The 26699-nt window shown below is 55.2% G+C and overlaps 1 protein-coding gene across 3 annotated transcripts in view; it reads right to left on the bottom strand.

Moving 5' to 3' along the window:
- Window positions 2399–26699, bottom strand: part of SPSB1 (splA/ryanodine receptor domain and SOCS box containing 1) — a 69029-nt gene continuing 44728 nt past the window's right edge. For 2 of the 3 annotated variants that reach the window (XM_021095289.1, XM_021095290.1), the window contains 2 exons: window positions 16434–17275; window positions 4574–6630 (listed from right to left, as the gene is read on the bottom strand). In XM_021095289.1, the coding sequence (XP_020950948.1) occupies window positions 6503–6630; window positions 16434–17127 (822 nt within the window). In that variant the 5' untranslated portion in view covers window positions 17128–17275 and the 3' untranslated portion in view covers window positions 4574–6502. Of the gene's footprint in view, window positions 2646–4573; window positions 6631–16433; window positions 17276–26699 lie in introns of those variants that run through there. The other variant, XR_002344884.1, reaches the window with a different exon arrangement.

Raw genomic sequence — 26699 nt, 5'->3', positions numbered from 1 at the left:
TTTGGACTATAGACAGCAGCTCTGGGCGTCTCAGGTCGTGCACGAATAATCACACCAGGTGCTCCTACTGACCACTTACCAGGCAGCCTTAAGTTCTTTATAGAAACACTTTGTTCTAGTTTATTTTTTAGGGCCACACCTGCGGCATATGGAAGTTCCCAGGCTAGGGGTGGCATCGGAGCAGCAGCTGCCAGCCTATGCCACAGCCACAGCAACGCTGGATCCAAGGTGCATCTGTGACCTACATCGCAGCTTATGGCAATGCTGGATCCTTAATCCACTGAGCAGGACCAGGGATGGGACCCGTGTCCTCATGGATATCATTGGGGTTCTTAACTCACTGAACTACAATGGGAACTCCTAGGCAGACTTTCAAATGGTGACTCTGAGGAGTTCTCTGGTGGTGAAATGGGTTAAAGCTCTGGCATTGTCACTGCTGTGGCTCAGGTTGTTGCTGTGGCACAGGTTCGACCCCCTGGCCTGGGAACCTCCGCATGCCACAAACACAGCCAAAAAACCCCAAAACAAACCCATGGTGAATTTGATGTTATGTATATTTCACTTCAATCTTTAAAAAGAACCCTTTGGAAAAGGCGAGGTAGAAATGCTTTGTACGGGGTACCCTGATGTGCCCAGCCCTACGTGTATAGCGTCTCAGTGGCACCCCCGGGCGGGAAGTATTGTTCCCACTTCACAGGTGGGGACAGCCAGGCTCCTGGGGTTTCTTGTTCCCCTCGGGGCAGTAAGGAGGGCAGCTGGGCATGGATCTTGGCCATCCTGGCTCCGGAGTTCAGGCCCTTCCCCCGCCACGCAGCCCCAGCACATGACCCAAGAAGGTTTTTGCTCTTTGGCTGTAGTTTATTCTACCTGTGGCCGGAAAGTGCAGTGGCAGCTTTGCCTGACAGAAATCAACAGGACGGTAGTTGGTTGAAATTTTTTCAAAAGGTGGGGCCTGGGGGTGCAGGTGGGAAGGGGAGTGGAACAGATGGGGACGGGGCGGGAGCACCTGGTCTTGGGTGGGCGCTGAGATCCTGGGAAATCGCCGTGAGCAGTGGCATCTCTCAGCTCCTGGTTCAGCTTTTCCAGGGACTAATTTCCCCAGGGAAAGTAAGGCTCAGGGGACAAGCCAGGGCTGAGGGCTCTCCATCTCCACTCTTGTGCTTCCCCTTGACTCTCCTAGCTCACAGTTCTCGAAGACAAGCTCTTCCTGCCTGGGCAAGAGGCTAGCGTTGCAGCCCCGGCTCTCTGGGGCTTTTGCTCGTGCTCTGAAACAGACTGGGTAGAGCTGATTCCCACGGGACCTTCTGCACCAGTGCTTGCCGAGGTCCTCTGGGTCACAGCCCCTGGCAGGTCTCTGAAGGCCACAGGGAAGTGAGGGGGTAGGGACAGGGTCTGCTTGGGACAGCTCTGCACGTAATTCCAGGGTCCAGGGGGCAAGGTGTCAAAATCAGCTACAGGTGTTTCAAGATGCTCCACCTACGGCATCCAAGTTTCTGAGATTTTGCTTTTTCTCCAAGGTCACCTGGTGGTTCAGATGCAGGAGGCTCCTGAACTTAGTTGAGGCCCCCAGACTAGGTCCTGCTCCTCCCGTAAGACACACTCTTAGGGACAGCTGTGAGGTCCACCCTCGGAAGAGGCAAGAAAGGGAGGCCTTTGCCCCTTCTGCCTACAAAGTAGACCCAGAAGAGGTTGTAGCTGGGCTGGGTGGGACAACAGACCTGGCGCAAGGTCAGTGCCACCTTCCATCCGGCCGGCTGCCCTTGACCTGGGCTTTCCCAGTGGAAACATTTCCTCTGCCCAGGAATATCCTTATCAGACCAGCAGCTGTTCTCCAGCCCAGGAAGAAAGGTTTCAGACAAGTGTTGGCTTTCTCTTTTCCTGTAGGAAGGAAGGAAGGAAGGGATGAAGGAAGGAAAAGAAAGAAGAAAGGAGAAAAGGAAGAAAGAGAAGAAGTAAGAAAAAAGAAAGAAAGAGAAAGAAAGGGGAAAATGTAGAAAGAAGGAAAAGAAAGAACAAAGGGAAGGAAGGAAGAAAGAAAAAGAAAGAAAGAGAGAAAGAGAGAAAGAGAAAGAAAGAAAGAAAGAAAGAAAGAAAGAAAGAAAGAAAGAAAGAAAAGAGAGAAAGAAAAGAGAGAAGGAAAAGTCAGAGCCCCATGAGGACCCAGAGGGCTGAGCTGGGGCAGGACTTCCCCCGAGTACCCCAGTAGGATGCTGGTGGGGGGGGGGGCTGCCTGCCAGCACCTGAGCCCCGAGAAGCCCTCGGAGAGCCCTCAGCGGCTCCTCCAGGCTTGCTGGGTCAGGACATCATTTGTTGACTCTAGAGCCCAATCCCTAGCTCATGATTTCCTCCTCCCTGGTTGCCATGGTCCCGCACAGAAAACACAGCAAACTCCTGGCCCCGGGCAGCTCATTTATTTCAAATATTCCTTGCAGCTGGCCTCCAACCATGTTTGGGTGTCTGGACTGGAGCATGAACTAATTGCTCTGTCTTCGGCCCCCTCCCCAGCTCCCCCGGCATACTTTATGGTTCAGTAAATCCACATTCCTCATCTCGCCGCCGAAGAGGAGCGGGAAGCCGTGCGGAGCGGATGGACGGCTGAGGGGGAGGGCTCTTCCCAACGACGGCCGAGCCCCAGAGCCGGCTACCTGCTCGAAGGAAGGCAGGGTATTAATTACAACCACATGGGCCTGTCTGAAAGATGGTTTTATTAAGACAACTCCCTTCAACACAAACCCGGCCCCCCCAGACGTCTCCAGCAGCACAAAGGCCCCCATTTTCCAGGGGCTTCTAGTGCCCCCGCCCGTCCTCCCCCTCGGCCTGACCCTTCTTCTCCCCCTGCCCCTCCCCTCCAAGCGAGCTGGAGTTCCAACTGCAACCCAGACGTGAACTCCAACCTCAGAGTAATTCAGCCCATCCCCTTCCTCCAACTGCATCTGGGGAAGACGTCTAGGGGTTCCTTCTCTCAGTAACCCCCCCTTGACCTTTGGAGACCTTCCCCGGGAAGAATGAACATTTGTCAGGAAGTTGGTTTCAGAAGGTCTGGCCCGTTCTCAGACACCGATTTCAATCCAGGAACTGCCATGTTCCAGAACAGAAGTGCAGGAGCTATTAAACATTTCTTTGCACACTTGCTCATCTGCCCAGTGCTGCCTCAAGGCCGGATTGCACTCTTTGCTTCCGTCCTACTAGACAGACCCTGCCGTGACTGCCGTCTTGCCGAGGCTCATCCGAGATCACAGCTCTCGAAGGTCGGAGCAACATCTGAATCCAGGCCTGACTTGGGAAGCCATGTTCCCGTTGCTGGGCCAACCGAGAACACCCCTGCAATTTCCCTTTGCCCTGCAACTTTTCCAAAGAGCTAGCACAGTCGCCAGCAGTGGTCTCCAAACTCTCTTAGACAAGGACACTTGGGGAGTTTGAGAAAATAGCACATTCCTGGGCCTGGCCCCAGAAAGTTGATACGGTCCATCTCAGGCGGGGCCCTGAGATGGACTTTTCCTTTTTTTTTTTTTTGGCTGCACCCACAACATGCAGAAATTCCAAGGCCAGGGATCGAACCTGAGCCACAGCAGTGACAGCACTGGATCCTTAACCCGCTGCGCCACAAGAGAGCTCCTGAGATGAGCAGTGTAATAAACACCTTCCTGGTGGTGCTGACGCAGGTGGTCTGAGGAAGGCTGGCCAGGAAACTCCCAGAGAAGGGATGTGGGACCTTGGTTCCAGGGCTCCTGGGCCCTCAGACCAGGACTTTTCCCGGCACGACCAGATCCTGACATGCCTTTAGAATTAAAAGTGTCCCCAGGGAGCTGAATGCACTTCTTGTTAATTCTTTGGAAACTAATCATGACATGTGATTCTATCTGGTAAACTTGACTCTTCACTTTATCACTCACCAATCTTCTAAGCCGGAATTTCCTGCCTTCTCTGCTGGGGTGGGGAGTGGGGGGACTCTGCCCACAGCAGCTGGCAGGATGGGTTCCCTCAGCATCACTGGGCACTTGGCTCCGGGGACACAAAGATGGACCAAGGACCAGCCCTTTCTGCTGGGCGCCCAGAGCTTGGGCTCTGAGCCCACCCCTGGGCTCCTAAAAGCCCACAGTCAACTCAACAAGCCAGAGAATCTTTTCTTTTAATTTTTTTTTTTTTTTAACACCCTCACCTGTGGCATATGGAATTTCCAGGCTAAGGGTCAAATCAGCCACAGCCCGGGCACTGCCATGTCAGATCCTCAACCCACTGAGTGAGGCCAGGGATGGAAGCCACATCCTCATGGATACTAGTCAGGTTCTCAACCTGCTGAGCCACCATACCAACTCCCAAAGAATCCCTTCTCCTGGGTCAGCAAGTTCCTTACTCTGAGCTGCAGACTCATGAACTTGTGAAGGGATGGGGCTGTTTCTAGGGGCACCCTCCCCCATTCTCCTCCTCTATCTGGGGCTCCAGCTGGCATCCTGCCCTCTGCTAAGGGGTGGGGTGGGGGGTTGCCCCACTATCTTTTACAAACCACGGACCTAGGAGGGGTCCCTCAGGCCCCCTGTCCTCCCCCTAAGGCACAAAGAGAGACTTCAAAATGTTTTTTGTATTTTAATCAACTTTCCTTTATTCGGTTACTGACTATTATCAACCATCATAAAATAGATTAGGAATTTCAAAACTGTACAGGCCACAAGGTTCTGGGCTGCGGGGAAAGAAGGGTGGGGCAGAGGTTCGGGGAGCTGGGGGGCTGAGGTGCAGCGAAATGACCAGGAGCCCAGTGATCTGTCCAGCGTCTGCGGAAGACGGCTGGGTCAAGGCGCTAAGGCTGGGATCCGTCTAAATGAGACCCTTTCATGTGCAACATTCATCAGAACCTGACCCACCCTGAAAGAGGAGTGAGGAAAATCTTTCCAAGTTTTACAGGTTAGCTTCCCCCCACTCCCTGGGGAAAAAATTAAAAAAAAACCCTCCAAATATAATAAGGGGGTAATTTACACTCCTCATCCAGTCTTGGCACCAATTTTGTGCTTTAAAAAATATACTCCACTGGAAGACGATTTTTTTTTTTAAAAAAGATACCCAACAGCAGCTGTTTAAAACATAATTCTTACAGACAAATATATATGCATATATATTAAACATTTTAAACAAATAAAGTCATCTATTGTACCTGTACAGAAATGAACAGAAGGCAGGTTCTCGGGGAGCTGACTTGGAGACAGAAGAAATGGTGGCTGTGGTGGCAGGTGCTGGGGTCTGCTACGTGGGGGGCTTGTGCAACGGAGGGGGTGTCCCTCTCCTGCTGGCTGCCCACCCCACCCCACCCTGCCCCTGTGGCTCTGGGGCACCATCAAGACCTGGGGCCGCGCTACTAGGGCCCAGAGCCCGGATGGGGCCCCAAGCAGAGACGCACACTGGCTTTTAGGACACGTGACCTCGCTCCGGTCTCCCTCAGCCTGCCCGGCCCCTGGCCTCTCAGGGGATGGGGACCCACCCATGCTCCTGTCGTGGTTTGTCCCCCGGGAAGCCAGGGCTTCTGAGAAAGCACGTGGCAAATCTCAGGTAGGAAAGCAAAAGCCCACCCCCACCCAGACGCCCACGGACGACGTGCAGGGAGAAAGGCACGTGCAGAGATGCGTAAGCCCGAGCGGTAAGCGGCCGCCTGGAGAGACCCGGGGAGCTGCCGCCTCCGGTGTAGACGGGCCCCCCAGATGCTCATATTGCACATGAGGCTGATGCTCCCTGAGGGGGCCCCCTGGGACTTCGGAGCAGAGCCCCCTGGAAACTGTAGGTCAAGGGATGAAAACAGACACCCTTGTGTCCACGTGGGAACACACCACAGTCATGAGCCAGCGAAAAGGACAGGTACGGCACACCCGTCCTGGGGAGGGGCAGGTGGAAGAGAAGCGACAGATCACTCCAGAGAGAGGGTGACCCACACCAGGTGTCCTTTCTAAATGGAATAAATAAATGGCTTTTTTGTTATTGGTAAAAGAATAAATACAGGATACGGGGGCACCCGCAGCCAGGAACTGATGCTGCGTGCTCACGTGCCTGCGGAAGGTCCCATTTCGGTTTCTGCCTCGGTGGCTGCAGTGAGGTGCTGACGTCCTGAGCTTCGTCCACCGTGGCTGGGCCCCGCAAGGCAGGCACCGGCCCTCATCTAAGCACCTCTAGCACCCTGGGGATCCGCTCTGGGCACCAGGACACCTCCCGCCAGCCCCGCCACCGAGGGACCCAGCAGGTGGGGGAACAGCCCAGGCCACCCCGAGAGCAGATGGGAGCTTGGCGTCGGAGTTTGTTCTCTGTGTCTTTTCCAAGGAGGGACAGTGAGACGGCACGCGGGGAACTCCTGCCCGTGTCCGGACTTGGACAGAGGGGCCCGAGTCCAGAGCTGTCTGGGTCCAGTGGGGCAGCCGGGGAGGATGAAGAGGAAGAGCAGACGCTGGGCCAAGGCAGGGGGTGTGGTGGTGGCTCAATAAGTTGGCACCAGGGGGCTGTCGTGCTGGCGGTCCCGGGTGGAGCATCACTGGTACAGGAGGTAGGCCTTGAGAGAGGCGGGCAGCGGTAGCGTGTGGATCTCACCCAGGCGCTCCTTCCCCAGGGCCCGGCGCACTGAGCGGCGGCAGAGATCCATCAGCGGCAGGGGCTCGGCTGAGGAAACCAAGGGGAGACAGAATTAGTACAGCGCTGGGTGGTTCTGGAACAAACCATGTATCCACAACAGCAATAGCATCGTTAATGCTACTTTAACACACAGATAACTAAAGTTAACTTTTTGTAGTGGTGGTGGTTCTTTTTGGTCTTTTTAGGGCCACACCCACAGCATATGGAGGTTCCCAAGCTTGGGGTTGAATTGGAGCCACAGCCGGTGGCCTATACCACAGCCACAGCAATGCCGGATCTGAGCTGCACCTGCGACCTACACCACAGCTTGCAGCAATGCTGGATCCTTTAACCCACGGAGCAAAGCCAGGGATGGAACCTGCATCCTCATGGATATTAGTAGGGTTCTTAACCTGCTGAGCCACAACCAGAGCTCCTCATTTTACATTTTAAGTGCATTATTAATCACGAAACACAGCGGGCTCAGTGGCCCCTTGGTAAGTCCTCTGCAAACACTAACTCATTTAACTCTCCCGGTGGTTTTTTATGAGTGATTTAATAATCACAGGGAGATACCACCATCATCATCCCCATTTTACAGAGGAGGAAACTGAGGCATAGAGTCCACGGAACTTGCCCAGGGGTCACAGCGTGAGTAGGAGATGGAGCTAGGATTCCAACCCAGGCTAGAGATGTCCCTGCTGTAACCCACCAAACATGCTTTCAGTGCATGGTTCCCCCCCCAGGGGGGGCACATAGGAACCAGCTCTCCCCAGCACTATCCCCAGTACCCCCAGGACAAGACCCCACAGAGACTTCTGGGAGGGCAATTGTTCTGTGTTAACCCAGCTGCTCATGGGTACTCTTCTTGTCTCCGTGTTACAGCCAAGGGTGCTGAGGTGCAGAGGGGACCAAACAGCAGGGTTACAGGTTGGGAACCACATCCAGGTGCCTCAGGCACCTCTGTCCTGGTGTCCCCAGAGCCTGGCTTCCTGCAAGAGAGGCTCTGTGCAGTTTGCATCTGAGATAACTTCTCAGCTCCTGCAGAAGCCAGGAAGTCATGCCCTCCAAGGCCCTGGGGGGCACAGCGGGCCCTGCTCACCCCGACTCCCCAGGGCTGGCTCCTCCTTGCTCTCATCCCAGAAGCCACGTACAGGTGAGCACACCTGAACAGCTTGGGATTCCCCCTACAGTGTTATGGATATGCAATGAGCTGAAACGAACGGGTGTGTGGCTTCATCCATGGTCTCCTTCGTGAGCAAAATAAAAGTCAGGCAAAAAAACTGAGAAAAACCCCAGCATTTCCCTTGAGATCCCATCCTACCAATAGAAACTAGGCCAAAGTTTTTTTAGCATTCACCAAGGTGTCTCAGAATATTAAAAATACCATTTAAAAATTCAGGTATAACACTACTATATATAAAATACATAAACAACAAAGCCCTACTGTCTAGCACAGGGAACTATATTCAATATCTTGTAATAACCTATCACGGAAAAGAATCTGGAAAATACATAGATATGTATATAACTAAATCACTTTGCTATTCACCTTAAATTAACATGACATTATAAGTTAACTGTACTTCAATTTAAAAAAATATGCAGGACAGGTCCTGCTGTGGCACAATAGGATCAGCCGTGTCATTGGTCGCAGGTTCTATTCCTAGTCCAGCACAGTGGGTTAAGGATCCAGCATTGCTGCAGCTGTGACATAGGCCACAACAGCTATGGCTCAGATCTGATCCCTGGGCTGGGAACTCCATGTGCCATGGATGGCCAAACAAACAAACAAACAAAAACAATGCAGGGAGAAGAAATAACGTCACAACGAAAAAAAAATTCTGGTATTGAAGAGCAAATCTTATGGCTGGAGGCATTGGAGGAAATGGGCAGTGACTGAGGGACAGAGGGGTGATGAGCATGATCTTGGATGGACTACAGCCATGGTGGCACAGCCATGCTTAAACTAGAGGGCACTGAATTGCCGACTTTCATGGGTGAATAGTATGGCATGTGAATTATATCTTAATAAAGCTATTATTTTTTAAAAAAGAATACATCTTAGGCTTGATAGTGCATTAACTAAATTCCAGGCTTTAAAAGAAGACAAACACCGGCTCTTAACTCCCAGGAGCAATCACAGGAGATGGGATTGAAGTGGTAAACGTTTTGCATGGAAAGCTTAGAAACAAGGCCTTTCCTGGAGGTGGAAGGATGACTAAGGGGAGCCCTGCCTGGAGGCAGGAGGTGAACTCAAAGACCTTCCGTCCTTGCCAGTCAAGGATTCCCCAGACTAGCGGAGGGTCCGGCCAGGATCCTCCCACCTGCCCACCCGCAGAGCCCTGGGTCTCCCTCACTTCCACCCCGAACAGCAGCCTGACCTGAAGCAGATCGCCCCCTCTGCCTGGGTCTGTTTCCCCGGCTCTAAGATGAGACATTGGACCTGGTGCAACCCAAAGTCCCATTGGCTGAGCTCCTGATGGCCAGCGATGCTGCACAGTGGCTCTCAGCCAGACCTGCCGTGGAGGACTGAGTGGTCGTCTGAGCGATCAAGGTGGGGACCTCAGTTCCTCTCCCCTACTCAGAAGCTCTCCTCCATCCGCCTCCTGCAAGGACCAGGCTCAGCCTCCACTAGAAGCAGCCGGTTTTCCCCTAGTGGCTGAAGGCACTTGAAAAAGCATTAAGAGCCTTTGACTGTGATGGAGAGCCCTGCCTGGCTGTGGAGGAAGGGCTGAGGGGAGTTCCCATCACTAGCTCTTGGCTACAAGGTTTGGTTGACCTCAGTTTCAGGTCAATGCACCAACACTCTCGGGAGGAGAAGTTTCTTTTCTTTCTTTCTTTCTTTTTCTTTCTTTCTTTCTTTCTTTCTTTCTTTCTTTCTTTCTTTCTTTCTTTCTCTCTTTCTCTCTTTCTCTCTTTCTCTCTTTCTTTCTCTCTCTCTCTCTCTCTCTTTCTTTCTTTCTTTCTTTTCTTTCTTTCTTTCTTTCTTTCTCTCTTTCTCTCTTTCTTTCTTTTTGCTTTTTAGGCCTGCACCTGTGGCATATGGAAGTTCCCAGGCTACGGGTCACATCAGACCTGCCACTGCTGTCCCACACCACAGCCACAGCAACGCGGGATCCGAGCTGCATCTGTCACCTACACCACAGTTCATAGTAACAATGCATCCTTAACCCACTGAGCGAGGCCAGGGATCAAACCCTCAGCCTCATGGTTCCTAGTCAGAAAAGCAAAACCATGATGTCTGGGGTCACGGTCTGATTGCAGAGACTAAGCAGAGGCCGCAGAATTGGATGCGGGCACCATGCCAGGGAAAACGTCGGTCCCACAGATTCTGGTTGGTTGCGAACAGGACCCAGGAGGCTTCGCCTGACCTCACGACTTTTCAATGTGGGCTGCAGGATCTGCACCCAGCACCATCCACACAGCTGGAGCCCACATGAGGCCTCTGGTCACCATGCCACCTCCAGGAAGCCGAGGCGCCTGCTCATTTACATGGTTTATATGAATGAGAGGGGGTGGCGCCGAGTGCAGCTCAGGCATCAGGAAGTGAAGCCAGTGCTATTTTTGGGAGCAGAAGGTTGAGGAGCTGGACGAGGCCATGCACCCCCCATCCGCATCTCCAGGAAAAGTGGGCACCTGAGGTCCTATCTGAACACGCACGGCTGGGGCCATCTCCCAATTTTCCAAGAGACGCGCTGGGGCCCCAGAGCCAGGCACTGCTCAAGGGCTACGTGAATAAACTTCGGGTCTGTGAGGTCAAGGTTGAATGTCTCAAGTCAGGAAGTGCCTGGTTCAGCAATGTTCCCGCTCGTCGCCTCCACGGCTCCTGGGACTGGCCTCGCGCTCACTCTTGCAAGCCGCTTGCAGTGAGACGGTTCCAGGAAACGGATTCTAGAAAGTCACGGGGGGGAGGATCCTGGGCCATGTGCGTATTTTCCCCTTTACATTAAGCAGTTTTTATAAAAAATAAGCAAAAACCCACTGACCCTTTGACCTCGCCAGCTGGGAAGGATGCCCGACCCCTGCTCAGGTAACTACAGGAGCAGCGGGTTCTCTGCCCACCCCTGCCCCCCACCATTGAGAGCCTGCTGTCCTCTTACAAGCAGACTTTGGCGGGGTGGGGGGAGTCTAGAACACCCCCTGCGCCCCCCCCCAAGACCTCTCTCCCCTAGAAGGAGCCCCCTGTGACTGGTGTCCCAGACAAGGTGCTCCCCCAGAGCCCGGCTGGAATGAGATGCAGGAAGGAGCCAGGGTCTGGTGAGGGCGGCCTGGGTGGCCGGGAGGACCCCAGGAGGTCACCAAGTCAAAAAGCAGGAAAAGAGCTGACCCTTCTCTGAACCTGCACTCACGACACACCACACCAAATTTATCTGGGAGCCAAAACGGGAGACTTGGAAAATATGCTGAACCGCAGGGAAGTGCTTCCTTAGGGGGAGGCGCCGTTAACAGCAGTGGGGGCAGGGAGGACCCAGCGGTCAGGGACTGGTCAGGGACGGTCCCCAGGGCGACAGCCAGTCTGCTGCTTGCGAATGGACCTTGCCCTCCTGTATCTCCAGGGAGCGCGTGGCCGGCAGGCCTGGGGCCCACGCTGGGCCCTGTCTCCCCACTAAGATGGCCAGCTCTGCCCCTGCAGCCCAGAAAAGAGCAAGATGGCACGGCAGCTCCTCTGCTTGTGGTCTCAGCCTCGTCTCAAGCCTCCAGGAGGAGTGAGAACAAGAGGCCTGTGACCTGAGCTGGCTGGACAGTGGGGGAGTTCCCACAGGGACACACCACCTCTGCTCGGGGTCCCAGCCAGCTCAGCCCAGGGGCCCAGCCCTGGGGCAGGACCTCTGCAGGGGAGGTCGACCTGGTGGCAGGGGGAAGCAAGCTGGGAGGATGCAACGCCCACCGCAGCACCGGGGAGGGCGCCCAGACCTCTGGGGACTCTGGCTGACTGGCTCCGCACACAGCTGCTCCCTGCTGAGGTCAGGACCTGGCGGCCCCCCGTGGGGTGGAGCTGGGTGGGGAAGCAGGGAGCAGACTTCCCAGACACCCCCAGGCAGCAGCAACGGGTCCAAACCACCTCCGAGACGGCAGGAGCAAAGCTCAGCCCAGGCCTGACACCAGGAAGATGTATCCGGCCTGAGCTTCTGCCTGTCACACCCTGCTGCCTGGGTGGACCCCAACATTCCTCCTGCCTCAGCAGCCCTGGAAAGTGAAGCAAATCCCCCTGGGCAGAGGCCTCGGGCGCCCTTTGACCTCATCCAACAGATGCTCCGCCCTCTGAGCGCTGGGCTCCGTCTGTCACTGCCTTCTCTCCCCCACAGGTGGTAGCACAGGGAGGGGGAGGTATTGTGGGGAAAAGCATCCCCCCTCCCCCCAATTCAGGACCAGCTGGAACCTCCTCCACATGTGGCCCTATTTGAAACAGGGTCTTGGCAGCCATAATTAAAGATGAGGTCACACTGGAATAGACTGAACCCTGATGCCAGTGGCTGGTGTCCTTTTAAGAGGATAGGAGTTCCTGTCGTGGTGTGGCAGAAACGAATCTGACTAGGAACCATGAGGTTGAGGGTTCGATCCCTGGCCTTGCGCAGTGGGTTAAGGATCTGGTGTTGCCGTGAGCTGTAGTGTAGGTTGCAGACGTGGCTCGGATCTGGCATTGCTGTGGCTGTGGTGTAGGTCGGCGGCTACAACTCTGATTGGACCCCAGGCCTGGGAACCTCCATGTGCCACAGGTGCAGCCCTAAAAAAGCAAAATAAATACATAAATAAACAAATAAATAAATTAAATAAAAGTTTATTTTAAGGAGTTCCCGTCGTGGCGCAGTGGTTAACAAATCCAACTAAGAACGATGAGGTTGTGGGTTCGGTCCCTGGCCTTGCTCAGTGGGTTAAGGATCTGGAATTGCCGTGACCTGTGGTGTAGGTTGCAGATGTTGCTTGGATCCCGCATTGCTGTGGTTCCGGCATAGGCCAGTGGCCTCAGCTCCGATTAGACCCCTAGCCTGGGAACCTCCATATGCCGCGGGAGCAGCCCAAGAAATGGCAAAAAGACCAAAAAAAAAAAAAAAATTATTTTAAAAGAAGAGGATAGACTCGGAGTTCCTGCCATGGCACAGGAGTTAAGAATCCAATTACAGTGGCTCGGGTCACTGAGGAGGTGTGGGTTCAATCCCAGGCCCAGTGCAACAGGTTAAAGGATCGTAGCTATGGTTCAGATTCAATTTCTGTTCCCAGAACTAACATATGGCATGGCCAGAAAAAAAGAAAGAAAAAAAAAAAAAGACAGATCCAGGAGGCCACGTGATGACAGAGGCAGAGATTGAGCGATGCATCTCAAGCCAAGGAGAGCTGGCATGTGATGGACTCTCATGGGACAGACTCTGCTCAGAGCCCCCAGGAGGGACCAGCCCTGCCCACACCTTGGTTTCAGACACCTGAACTCCTGATCTGGGACAGACACATTTCTGTTGCTCTGGGCCGCCTGGTGGGTGGTCATTTGTTCCTGCGGCCCCAGGAAACGACCACACCACCCTCCTCTGGACACCAGCCACTTGCTCAGGCTTTTGAGCCCACCTCACGGACGGCCTTTATCAGGGTCCCCAGGGATCGCCTCACTGCCAAAGCTGATGGGCATGTACGGGACCTGGCATCCCTTTGTCCTTCTTGAAGTCCTTTCCTCACTGGTGTCCAGGACACTGCTCTCCCCTCCAGCCCCACGGCCACCCCACCTCTCCCCCCGCCTTCCCAGAGCTAATCAATGACACCCCCTGGGGCTCGGCCTCAGCCCTTTCCCCCTTCCTTCCCTTGGTGACCTTACCCAGGGGTCCCAACTTTCAGCTCCATCCCCACAAGGGTGACTCCTCCGCTGACCACCTTCCTAGACCCTGTCCCTAGACTGGCAGAGCCACCAGGCTGTGTCGAGTAAGCATCTCAGATTTCACCTCCCCATCCCCGAGGCACCCACCACGGCCCCAGCCCCTGTCACCCTCTCTCTGGATGGCCATCATGGCTCCTCAGTGGCTTCCTGGTGACCGCTCTTGCCCCACTGTCCATTTTTGGGCGGGGCCATGCCTGCAGCACGCAGCAGCCCCTGGGCCAGGGATTGAACCTGTTCCTTGACAGCGACCCAAGCCACAGCAGGGCCAACACGGGATGCTTAACCGCTAGGCCGCCAGGGAACTCCCCCACCATCCATTTCTACTCAGCAGCCAGAGGGATCTTTCTAGGACACGAGATGTAACATCCTGCAGCGGCTAGAGAGGCTGTACCACCTCCCAGGGCTTCCCAGCTGCATCTGCCCATCAGCCAGCAGCGCAGAGAGGGGCCCATTCATGTCTGGCCGGGAGTTGCGAAGTCAAGGAGCCAAGGGGGCCCTGGCGCTGCCTGGCCTGACGGTGGGGAAGGAAGGTGCTCATCAGACCAAGAGCATCGGGGGCTCAAGGCACTGGGCACTTCCGGTGCCCCCCAGGGTCCAGCTCAGGGGTGCGCTTCTCAGAGCTCGTGCCCAACCCCTTTGAAGTTTCCCACACAAGAAAGATCAGGAAAGCACCCGACCTCCCACCGGATGCAGAGCTGACAGGGCACCTGCCTCTCAAGCCCACCTGTTTTGGCAGAACCGCCGCCAGGCCTCGTCCTGCGGGGCAGGGGAACGGTTCGGCTCGTGCGTGCCCTGACTCGCCACGGGGAGCAGGCTCCAGCCCCTTGGACCTGTTTCCTGGCAGAGAGTTTAACGCCCGCTCTGCGCAGATGGATGAGTGACTTGTCAGGCCTGCTGCCTCATCACCAGGCCTCTGAGATGGCTGGTCTCCCCAAGCACGAGCGGCCCTGGTCCCGCCAGAGGCAGGGCTGCAGGGCCAGGGTCCCCTGAGACCCCAGGTCCCAGGTTCCCATCCCTGCGTGGGGCAGACGTGGCTGTGGACTTTCTACCCTGTCGTCTGGGGAGAGGAACTCACAGAACTCGCCCTCCTGGTTCCCTGGACCAGGTCTGAGGTTATGTCCTCAGATGTGTTACCTGCTGGATGCACACCTGGCTGCCCCTGCCAGGAGCCCCACCGCCTAGGATGCTGGGCTGCACAGGTGAGGCAGACGCCCCGCCTGGCCGTGGGTTCCCTGTGATGACCAAAGCCCAGGAGGGGCAGCGAGGGGACGGGGGCAGGGGAGGCTTCTAAGGAGAAACTCTGTTAAGAGTTTGCTCTAAGGCCCTGCATCTTTTTTCTGGTATCTTCCCAAGACTGAAGTGGGGAAGAGGAGGAGTGGGAGAACCTGACCATTTGGGGGCTGTCAGACCAGAGGACACGCCTGTGCTCCTGACCCCCCGAGGGGCCTCACCCAGCCTGCAGGAGGGTTAGATCTTGAGGCCGCAGGCCAAACCCACCCCTTAAAGCCCATCAGTGCATGAGTGGACAAAGCTTTCCAGCCCAGCCCCCGTCCAAGGTGAGATTGTTTTTTTTTCTTTTTAAGGCCGCACCCATGGCACACGGAGGTTCCCAGGCCATGGGTCGAATTGGAGCTGCCGCTGCTGGCCTACACCACAGCCACAGGCACGCCAGATCTGAGCGGCATCTGCGACCTACACTGCAGCTTGCAGTACTGCTGGATCCTTAACCCACTGAGTGAGGCCAGAGATGGAACCTGCATCCTCATGGATACTGCTCAGGTTCTTAGCCTACTGAGCCACAACAGGAACTCCCAAGGTGAGATGGTAGAAGGGACCCATGGAAGGTGCGGTCAAGCCCAGGACAGACAGTTCTGGAACCCTGGGGTCTCCCAAAACCCTGGGCTCCCACAGAGCCACAGCGCAATCCACTTCCCAGACCAGGGCAGTGCTGCCGCATGTAGGCTATTTTCACATGTGGTCTGAGAAAGGCCACTCCCTTTTCCAAGGGGACAGGTGGACACTGCTGCTGACGCAGCCTCTTTCTAATCCCGGTTCATCTCTCCAAAGGCCTCCTGACATCATGACTCAAAGAGGCCCTCTCAGGGCACTGTGTCCCAAAGGAGCCCATTCAGAAGCCTCTGGCATCAGGAAAGACAGACCCCAAACCTACCTAATGAACGAGAGACTATGGGCTTTCCCTTACATGATGGGCCCTAGCAGCCCTAAGGCCGCAAAGCTCAGCTCAATAACATGCTGGCTTTCGTGCTAGAAGGTGGTCGACTGCAGATCAAATCTGGAGGCAGGTCAGCCAGAAACAAGCCATATCTACCAAGGACCGTCCACCTACCCAGTCATTTATTCATCCACCCACCCACCCACTATTCCATCCACTCATATCCATCATCTGCTCACAGCAATCCAACCATCTATCCATCCATCCACCCTTTCACTCCCTATTTACGCATCCATCCACTCACATCCATCCATCCATTCGCTTATTTATTTATCCATCCATTCATTATCCATCCACCCACCCATCCATCCATCCACTCATCCACCCATTCATCCATCCACCCACCCACCCATCCATCTACCCGTCCATCCACCCACCCATCCATCCATCCACTCATCCATTCATCATCCATCCACCCACCCATCCACCCACCCACCCATCCATCCACCCGTCCATCCATCCATCCATCCACCCATTCATCCATCCATCCACTCATCCATCCATCATCCATCTATCCATCCACCCATCCATTCATCCACAAAGTGCTGCCAGGTAATCTGACAGACTCTGGCTAGAAGTCCTCACTTAACCAGAGGCAGGCAAGACCGGCCTCTGAGGATCTACACACTGGGCTGTCTACTTAAGACATTTAAATTTCGACAACTGTCAAGCTTCAGCTGGGCCCAGCCAGGACCAGGGGGACACGGGGCGTGCAGGGACCCTGCCACCTCAGACAGCACAGAGGACACTTACGGTCAAGTCCATTCAAGTAGCGCATGCGGATCTCGCAGTGGCCCCAGACGGCACTCACTACAGGATACAGTTTTTTGCCCTTGAGTCCCCGAAAAGCGACTCCCATGTACTGTCCATCCACAATGAAGCTCAGGGTCCCGTCGTCCATATCCAGGGCCACCAGGAAGGAGTCAGGGACAATGAAGGTCTCGTCCGGCTCCAGAAAGGCCGGGTACGTTTTGCTCGGCTGGTTTTTGCCGTCATGGTAGAGCCGATTGCGCCCCAAGTCCCAGCCCCAGGACTCGTGGTTGTTCCCCACGAGTGTCGTGTACCCAACAGAGTGCAGGGGGGCATCTGCCGTCGCCACCCCCACCACGGCGTGGGTGCCCCGCTGCCTCATGGCCCACGTGATCTGCCACACGTGCAGCCCACGCGTGTACCCGACTTTGCCCCGGATGGCGTCCGTGCTCTGGGCCACCGGATGCCGGTGAAAGATGAGCTTGTCGTCCTCCTTCACGAAGACGTTGAGCGAGCGGTCGTTGTTGTTCCAGGAGTGGAGCAGCTGGACGTCGTAGGACACGGGCGGCATGTCCAGCAGCAGGTCCAGGCGGGTGGGCTTGCAGTAGTCCAGACCCTGGAGCTCCTGCTTCAAGGGCCGGTATGTGGGGTCCCTCATGTCCACGGTCTTGATTCCTCCAGTGACCTTCTGTCCCATGTTGGCCTCCCGTTTCACCTGTTCACCAATGTCCAGGGCAAACTCATCAATCGCGGGGCCTCTTCTCCACGGTTCCAATCAGGCCGGACAGCACTCCTAAGGGAGCTCGCCAGGCGGCCCCTGCATGGCGTGGAGCGTTGGGGACTGCCTAGGGGATGGAAAGAGAAACAGGAGGCGGGTGAGCAGGTGCGGCAGAAGGGGCCGTTAACCCGGAGGGCGAGGTTCCCTTTCCGCGGGCACCAGCAGCCTGCTTCCAGGCTCCCATCACACCTGACGGGGGCGGAGGGCAGAGACACAGGTGAAATTCCCTCCTACCCCCACAGCCAGGTTGGCAGACAGGAGGCGAGTGTCTGCCCTGCAGTCTATGAAGACAGGTGGCCTCGGGGGTAGGTGTTATACTCAACTGTGTCAGACGCCCAGCCTGCCACTCATGAAATATCTCATCACAGCTTCCCAGGGCAGAAAGCCAAGCTGGCCTGGTTCCGAGGTCGGTGTGGCGCGGTGGGCACCTGCCCTGGTCAAAGCGAGGGGAAGCCCCCCTCCGCCCCCACCACCCCGCCTGCTGTTTGCGGGGAAGGTGGATCCTTAAGAGGCAGCAGAAGCTGAATGCGAGGTCAACTCCAGCCCCTCCTCTTCTCCAGCACAGCCGCTCGGAAGACGGAGCACCGGTTCACACCAGGGAAGGGAAGCTCGGCGTGGGCATGAAGCTCTTGCCTCAGGAGTCCCCGAGGCTGGCCCGAGTCAGGTGGGCACGAAAGCTCTCGCCGCCACCCCCCCATCCCCCAGGTAGTGCTGGACCAGTGGTTAGATGGCCACGCCCTCCCAGCCGCACATTTCAACTAGCAGCTAATGTTTGGCTCCTTGGGTCCCAGGAGCCCATCTGGGGAGGGCATCTGCCTCCAGGACCTCAGTCCTGCCCTGGCCTCACCAGCCCTTGGCTCCTTTAAGGGAGAGTGGAGCCATGGGTCGGAGGGCAGGTCTCAGTGCCTCTGTCTGGCCTCTTCATCGGGTCACAGGGAGAAGGGGGCTGCCATATGGGACTGACAGGGCACTGGCCTCGCCAACCACTCCTGTCCCCAGCATCCGCCTTGGAGAGGGGAAAGTCACAAGCTATTTCGGTTTTCCAAGCCTCACTTAAGAGAGAAGCTTCTTCCTGCCATCACCCTGCCACCATCCCCCGCCAGCCTGCAGAAGGGATTCTTGGCTGCCTGGTTTGGGGGACGGGCTCCTAGGACTGACCAGACAAGGGAGCCGGCAGCCTCCTGGCTAAATAAACATGACTAAGCGAGTATGCAGAGCTGCTGGGCCCGAGGCCATCGGTGCCTGGCCGCTGGAGAAGCGTCACACGGGCCCCTTGTTCCAAGGAGCACTACGGTGCCTGGGACAAGGAGGACACAAAAGAACCCAGTGTGGGGCTGCAGCGGGCACGTCGCTCTCCCACCGTGGCAGACGTCAGAGTGCCTGCTGGGGGACAAGGGCAGGGACCAGCTGCAGGAAATCTGGGAGCCTGGGGCCACTGGGCACGGGGACTAGCAGGGCACGGAGAGGGGCGGGATCTGCCTTGGGGCCGGATGCCTGGGTATCCAGCTGACCTGGAGCTGCCTCGCTCTTAGCTGGGAAGACCCCATGGGATGAGATGCCATCTGCGGGACCCCAGAGGCTGGCCTCCAGCAGATGCCCGTGTGGGAACGCTGGGCCCCAGATCCCCGTACCTTGGCGGTCAGGTCCCTCTTCTCACCACCCCACTTTCTGCTGTGGAACAGGGGCTCCCTCACCCCCTCACAGGCATCTTTTCAGGGACCCCTTGTGTCACCCACCCCCACTCATGGGAACAGGTGGGAAGAATGAGGAGGAAGCTGGGGTGGGGGCAGGGGGCCGTGTGGGAAAGGAAGGGGTGGGGAAAAGTCCTCTCAACACAGTCATTTAGAATATTTGGAGAGAAATAGGTGGGAAGGGGAGTTCCCTGGTGGCCAAGTGGTTAGGGACCTGGTGTCACTGCTGTGGTGCAGGTTTGATCCCTGGCCCAGGAACTTCCACATGCCATGGGCAGGGGCGGGGGGGGAGAAGGGGGTTGGATAAGGACCACAACAAGGAGGATGAGGACAAGTCAGAGCGGGGAAGGGGTGATGGGGTGGGGAGAGAGGAGGGGAGCAGAAGGGCACTTAAGGTCAGTAGGTCTGAGTCTGTGCACACATCTAACTCCTACTGCGGCTGGACCGGGACTGGCAAACCTCTTGTGTAAAGGGTTAGGTAATAAACATTCTAGGCTTTGTGGGTTCGATACCTCTGTCTGTGCATCGACTCAACTCTGCCTCGGAGCACGAAAGCAGCCACAGTCAGCACATAAGTAAGTGATCGAGGCTGAGTACCAATAAAACTTTATTTACAAGAACAGACCAAGGGTCCCGCACACGGATCACTGCAGTAGGAAAGCTTGAGATGGAGGTGGGGAGGAACCTCGTGGCACAAGGTCAGTCCAGCCTCAGAATGAGGGGTCAGAAAAGACCGTGTGACCTCACAGTGGCTTGCCAAGCGGGTTCACTTACAAGGGGCTCGTGCTGAGCTCCTATTCTCCTGGGCCCCCACGTGGGGAACCATTCAAGAGGAGGGACCCCTTCTGGCCTCTGGACCATGTGACCTTGAGCAGAGGGAGTCCCTGGGAGGAGGGGGCTGGAGAGAGGGGACGGGGACAGGGAGGGCAGGCAAAGGTGCCTGCAGCGTCTTAGGGCCACTCCCACACAAGGGCACCCCAGGGCACAGCCAGGGGACATGAGCCAGCCCTTGTGCTATGTCTGGGCCACCCTACCACTGGAATCCTCTCCAAGGTGGTCAATCACTGGGGTGACCCTAGGGCCCCTCATAACGCACCTGTTGCCTGCCTGACCCCACCCTTATTCAGGCCAAGACTTCCTGTCGTCCACACATGGCCACCTCTTTGCCATGCAAGGACACTTAAAGCTCTCCAGCTGGCCTCCATCTTTCATTCACTTTATTTTATTTTATTTTATTTTATTTTGCTTTTTAGGGCTGCACCTATGGCCTATGGAAGTTCCCGGGCTAGGGGTGGAATTGGAGCTGCAGCTGCCAGCCGACACCACAGCCACAGCAACGCTAGATCTGGGCCTTGCCTGCAACCTACAGGCAAGTGTGGCAATGCTGGATCCTCAACCCACTAAGTGTGGCCAGAGATTGCACCCGCGTCCTCATGGATGCTAGTTGGGTTTGTTACTGCTGAGCCACAACGGGAACTCCTCGTCTACGTTTAAATGTGGCTGCAACCAGATGCAGAATGGGTAGATGTGCGGGGGAGGAAGTGCAGAGGGTGCAGGAGAGTCCAAAGCATCCCCAGAGCACACCAATTAGGGGCCTGAGACCTGGGCCGAGTGAAAGCCACCCCAGGCTTTGATGATCTAAGACCTCCATTCTCTCTGAAGGGGAAGGGAACGGGCATACTCCCATCTGAGTTTCCTGGGCACGTGGTGGAGAATGCCTATTGGATATACCCACATAGGTCAAGTCACAGAGAAGAGTGATGCTGGCAGGGTTCTATCAGTGACAGGGGACCAGCGAGCCTTGCGAGATGCACAGGGTCAGCAAGGGTTAAGGGAAACTGGAGAGGATGTGGGGAAAGGGCCCTATGTGTACAGGTGTGGGTGTGTGTCCCAGACCCCAAATGGGACGCTTCTTGGGGTGCAGGTGCCATGTGGCAGTTCCCATTCAGATGTAAGACACGCAGCGATCCCTCTGCCAGGGCTCTTGTCTCTGAAACCCTACAGCCCCGCACAGGGGCACGTGGGCAAAGATGCCTAATGCACCAAGCCCTCCAGCTGCCTCGGGGAGAAGGAGGAGGCCTCTCAGAGATGCTGACCTAACGTGAAATGGAAGTGATGCTATTACATTTTGAAAAGCAAATTGGAGAAGCACAGGCTGGGCAGGATGCTGGTTCCATAAGAACAGAATTTTAAAAGACGCTCTCTGTGAGCATATATCTGCCTGTTGGCATAGAGAAAGGTCCAGAAGACACACTAAACCTTTCACAATGGTCAATCCCGGAGGGTGGGGCTTTAAGTCCTCTAAGCACTTTTTGAATTGAAAAAAAAAAAAATGAAAAACCCCCTTTTTAAGGCATCTATTTCTTTTGTCCTGAAAATGATTTGTAAGCACACACAAAAAGAATACAAGCCTGAAAAATACTGATTTAAGATACTACACGCACAGGAACAAGTTGACCACAAAGCAACTTCCTAAGGCTTTCCACCTGTTACTTCTTATAAAGAAAACACAGGACAAATGCCTAATTTACCCACCAAGACGCCCATGAAAGATCCACAGTTGACAGTAGAGGGTTTAAAAGAAAGGAGAAGAGGAGTTCCCTGGTGGCCCAGCAGGTTAAGACCCCGTGTTATCACTGTTGTGGTGCAGGTTTGATCCCTAGCACGGGAGCTCCCTCCCACATGCCAGAGATGTGGCCAAAAAATAAAATAAAAGACAAGAACTCCCAGCTATAGATCTGGGGCCATCCCAGAGGGGACATTTATTTCTGCAAAGCGTTCTCCTACGACTTCCAATTACTCCGTTTCTTCATCACACAATTTCATTTGTCCAGCAAACATGGGATGGCTATTTGTCTCCAGACTCCGGACCAAAAAAGAACCGCTCCATCTTCAGATGGCAAACGCAGCGCTGGTGGCTGTACGCGGTTCTGTGCTCTGACAAGGCCAGGTGAGAAGGCGGGGAAGGAGGATCTTGGGGGCAGAGGCTGGAGACAGGCAAGCACGCCAACCTTGGCTCAGACCCGACCGCGGGCTCAGCAACCGCCTGGATCTCTGTGGTGTCCCTTCAATTAAAGCCAAGACTCTGCAATTCCGCCTTCCAGAAAAGCACTTGCAGATCAATTGATCTGAAACTGGAACTACCAAAAATCATCATTTTTTGTTAAAAAAAATAAGTTTTATTGAATAAGCAGTACCCTCTGTTGGAGACACGTCCAAGGTGATCGGTGACAAATGGATGGAACAGGGGTTGGGGGCAGGGGACACACAGGAGGCCCCTGTGGAAGGGCAGATGCACGCTCACCCCCTTTCAGCTCTGTTCCCCCTCGGCGAGTCCAACTGACCCCAGAACAGTAAACCCATTGTTTCAACCCAAGACGGGGAAGAATAAAATTCAGGATGTAGAACAAGCTGACCTATTTATAAAGCCTCCTTTCACCTGAAGATCAAATAAGCACCCTCCCTCCGCCTCCCCGCCTCACACGTCGGTGGTTGCAGCCCAGGATTTTGCAAGAGAAGCAGGCCTTCGTGATCTGTTATTAGATCAGAATGCAACTCCTGCAGCCGGGCTGAGTGGCTGCCCGGCTCTGCCCACTAATTAGGGTTGCTTGCTTTGCCAGCCAGGGCTGGGGAACACGCTTCGGTGGTGGGAGGGCTCAGGGCGTGTGTGCTCTGTGCAAGCCTGGCCATGGAGCCCTGGCAAAGGTGCCACCAACCGCAGCACAGGACCCACGTGGTTGCAACCCCTAACCCCATCTCGCCTGCACACTGGGGAGGGGGTGCCTGGGGAAACCCAGGGAAGCTCAAGCAGGGATCAAAACATCAGTGTCTCCCCTGGAACCCACAAAAAGGCTTGGATCTTTCTGGAAAGTTCTGACAAGTGATACCAGAGAGAAAAATCCCACACGGTCCAGAGCTGTAGCCTCTGACCTCAAAAGACCAAAAAATGCACCTGCCGTAAACACCTACAGAAGGACCCATATTACTCATGGCACTTTCAGAAAGGGCTCGAGTCAGTTGAGCCCTGCCCCTGGGAAATAGCATTAACATTCATTCAGAGACTAAAAATCAAAAAAAAAAAGAAAGAAAGAAAAAAGTCACGGATGCACCCGAGGCAAGGTTGTCAACGAAGCAGTGGCCTGGGCTTCGTTCAGATGAGAAGCCCGGCTCTTTGGAGGGACCCGAGTGACACACAATGACACATGGTGACCTTCTGAGGTTTTTTTCGAGCCAGCAGCAGATGTGTATTGGAGCGGCAGTGGCAGCAGAAATAAGGTCTAGACTGTGGAACCGGCTCCACCCCTACCCCCAGCTCTGCCGCATGGTGCTCAGGCTGGGTGGTCCATCAAACAACGCCTGCCTGGGTCCACAGGGGAGCTGGGGGCGGGGGGGGGGAGCATAGAAAAGGGGTCGGAAGGCAGGGTGGGGGACAGTGCCACGGTCACCTCGTGGGGAAAGCCCATGGTCAGCCGAGGGGAAAGGCTCAGGGACACTGGTCCCTCCTCCTCCCACTTGGCTGACGGTGGAAGCCTCCAACCCCCAGTGTGGACTGGTGGCCTCCATGAGCTCACTCTGGCCCTGAGAAAAGTGGGGTTCACCTTCCCCGAGGTGGATGCCCAGGAAAGGCTCCACAGGAAAATCAGGGTCCTCTCTGGAGGCCCCAGTGCCTGCAGGACACTTGCTCAGCTCACTCCAGAGCTGCAAGGCCTGGGAGGCGGCCCAGAGCAACTTCATTCACCACCTGCCTCCATCAGGGAATAAAATCTGACCACACCCAAGCTTTAGGGCCAGGGGGCAAAGACATTCTGGCCTCTTCCAGCAGAATGTGCCAACTGGGAAAGCCTCCTCTGAGAGGGGTCCCTTGGGTCACCCCCTGTCCCTCCAGGAAGACTAAGCAGGAGGGAGGCCAGGAAGTTCACGATTTCCACGTGGAACTGTGTCGCTAAAGCACTCGACATAGCATCGGGTGTACACAGTAGGAGCCTAATACATGCCCCTCCCATCTCCCTTTCACATCAGAGGACATTTAAAAGGATGGAATCTTGTTGCTGTACAGCGGGATATTGGCACAACACTGTGAATCAACTATAATTTTAAAAATTTTTTTCTTTTTCTTTTCTTTTTTTTTGGCCACCCCACGGCTTATGGAGCTTCCAGGCCAGGGATCAGATCTGAGACACAGTTGCCAGGCCAGGGATTGAACCTTCATCCCAAGGCTCCCAAGGTGCCACGGATCCCATTGTGCAACAGCAGGAACCCCAAAACGTTTTCAAAGTTAAAAAACAAAGTAAAAGGATGGGATCTTGAACGCCAAGGGCAGGAGAGCCCTCGGCCACGGCAGGAGTGGCCCGAGGAGCCCAGTCCCGTGAGACCACAGCGCCAGCAAAGCTGCCCGTGGATGGACAACCTCAAAAGCCCCATGAAATAACGGAAAGCCTTTAGGTCAAGAGCAGGGGTAGACGTCACACAATTCCTTCAGTGGGAGAGGCTGCAGGAATGCTCTCTTGTAAAGAGTCACAGGAGTGGTTCTCAAAGTGGGGTCCCCGGACCAGAGAGACCACCTGTTAGAGATGCAAATGCATGGCCGGCACCTCTCCCTCACCCCACCCCACCCCGACCTCTTGCATGAGGGACTCTGGGGAGAGGCTACTGCTCCTCTCATCACCCTCAAAACCTTGGCCCTGAGAACCCCACCCCACCGTCCACTTTTAGTAGAAGACTATCCAATGTCAAAGCAGCCTACCACCAGGCTTCCTGAGCTTGGAACTGACTGCGGTGTCTGAAGGCATTCGGGAATTTCTGCACAACTAGCTGGACAGCAGGTCTGTCAACTGGACCTTGAATGGACCGCAGCCAATGAACTTGGATGGGATTCTGAAAGGAATCAGGCAGTGCGTCTCCTAGGGCAACCTAATCACTGTGCCTTGGGTGGGATTTCATGGAACTCAACAGGATGCCAAGGGACAGACAAATCCCTGGGCCTCGCAGGCCAGTTGATGAAAAAAGGACCTAAGGATCCTTTAAAGCCACAACGGCCTGAAGGGACGTCCCCTTTGATGTCGCTGGCCTTCCTCCTCCAACCCTGTCCACCTGGAAAGTCCTGAACCCCTGAGCCAACAACCTGACAAGGGAGGGCCTCGGCGGGCCCACAGGTGGCAACAAACTAATCCTGAACTTGCAGGCAAGCCGGAAGGTCCAGGCACCAGAGTCCCATTGGCATCGGCTGGTCCCGTGGAGGACAAGGCCAGGAGGCCCAGAGGGGACAGAGATGGGCACACTGTCCAAGATGCTAGCGGAAAGGACCACTGTGCAAGAGGCTCGGAGAAATGTTTCTATGTCAGGTGAAAGAAAGGCCACACCGTATCTGCCCTAAGAGTAAAACCTAGAAAAAATTCTCCAAGCACATGTGGGAAAAAAGATGAAAAGGAAGCCAGCAAAATGATGTTTCTCTATTTAGAGTGAGACGCTTATGCATTTCCCTTTCTTTCAGATTTCCTGGCTAGTACTGTTGTTGCAAAAACATAAATGGATGAATCCAAAAGGCCATCAGGGGATGAATGGATGAATGAATTGTGGAATACACGGACAATGGAGTCTCACTCAGCCCTAAACGGGAAGAACGAAGCGACATCTGCCACAATGTGGATGGAGCTCAAATACTCTACGCTGGTGAAAGAAGGCAGATATAAATGGTTTCATGGTGTCTGTTCCCATTTTTATGAAACAGCCGGAATAGGTAAGTCCATAGAGACTGGTGGTAGCCGGGGGCCAGGGGAGTGGGGGAAGGGATGGAGAGTGATGGCTAATAGGTCAGGGCCTCTTTTGTGGCTGGTGAGAATGTTCTGGAACCCAATGGCCGTGGTGGCTGCTCATCACCAGCGCCCTATAGGCCACTGAACTGTCCTTTTTGTGTGGTTGGCTTTTTGTCAGAGGATCAAACCAGCATCCTTCTGGATACTAGTTGGGTTCGTGGCCACTGGGCCACGATGGGAACTCCCTGAAGTGTCCTCTTCACTGTTAGGTGAATTTCACAACAAATGAAAAAATATAAATGGATGAAAAACATGTGCTTCTCCAAAAGCCGCACGGCAGGAGAGAGGCTGCAGGGCAGAAAGAAGCCCGGAGCTTGCAGAGACCTGGCGGGCAGAACCAGGCCTGTCAGCCAGGGTTACACGTGGGGACATGGCTAATGGCATCCCTTGGGGAGCGAGGAGCCATCTAGAGCTGAGTTCTCTGCTCCCCACCCCACCCCAAGTCCTTCCTCCGATTAAAAAAAAAAAAAAAAATGCAGAGCTGTGGTTTGGCAACCCCGCTGCCTTGAGACACACCTGTAGATGAGGGTTCTATGGAGGAATCTGGAAGGCATGCCTGCAGCTCCAAGCTGCACCTGAAATGTGGTGCAAGGAGGGACTGACCGACACATGCACAAGCACTGCTGGTCTGAGGGTGAGGATGCACAGAACAGAGGCCAGGGCGCCTCCCTCGTCGGGCACACTCCTCACTCTGGAAACTAAGGCAGGGTGAAAAGGGAGAGACAGCTGGAATTCCCTGGTCCTTGCTTTTTCACAGAGCAGGTCAACACGCTGGACCGCTCCAAATTAGCAAAGGCTGTACTTTGCGGTATCGAAACCAGCCCAGCCACTCCTGCTCACTCCCTCTGTGACGTCTATGCCCGCCCACGTGCCTGCCTGCCAGCCGTGACACCACACCGTGGGGCTGTGGCCCGGGCCGGGCAGGCCCCAGGCTAATGCACAGTTGGACGGGACCTGTTGCCACACGAAAACCTGTTCTAACGGGTTG

The sequence above is a fragment of the Sus scrofa genome, chromosome 6 (assembly GCF_000003025.6).
Source record: "Sus scrofa isolate TJ Tabasco breed Duroc chromosome 6, Sscrofa11.1, whole genome shotgun sequence".
Classification (NCBI taxonomy): domain Eukaryota; kingdom Metazoa; phylum Chordata; class Mammalia; order Artiodactyla; family Suidae; genus Sus; species Sus scrofa.
The sequence above is the reverse complement of the archived record's forward strand: the minus strand, read 5'-3'. Positions and strand labels throughout refer to the sequence as shown.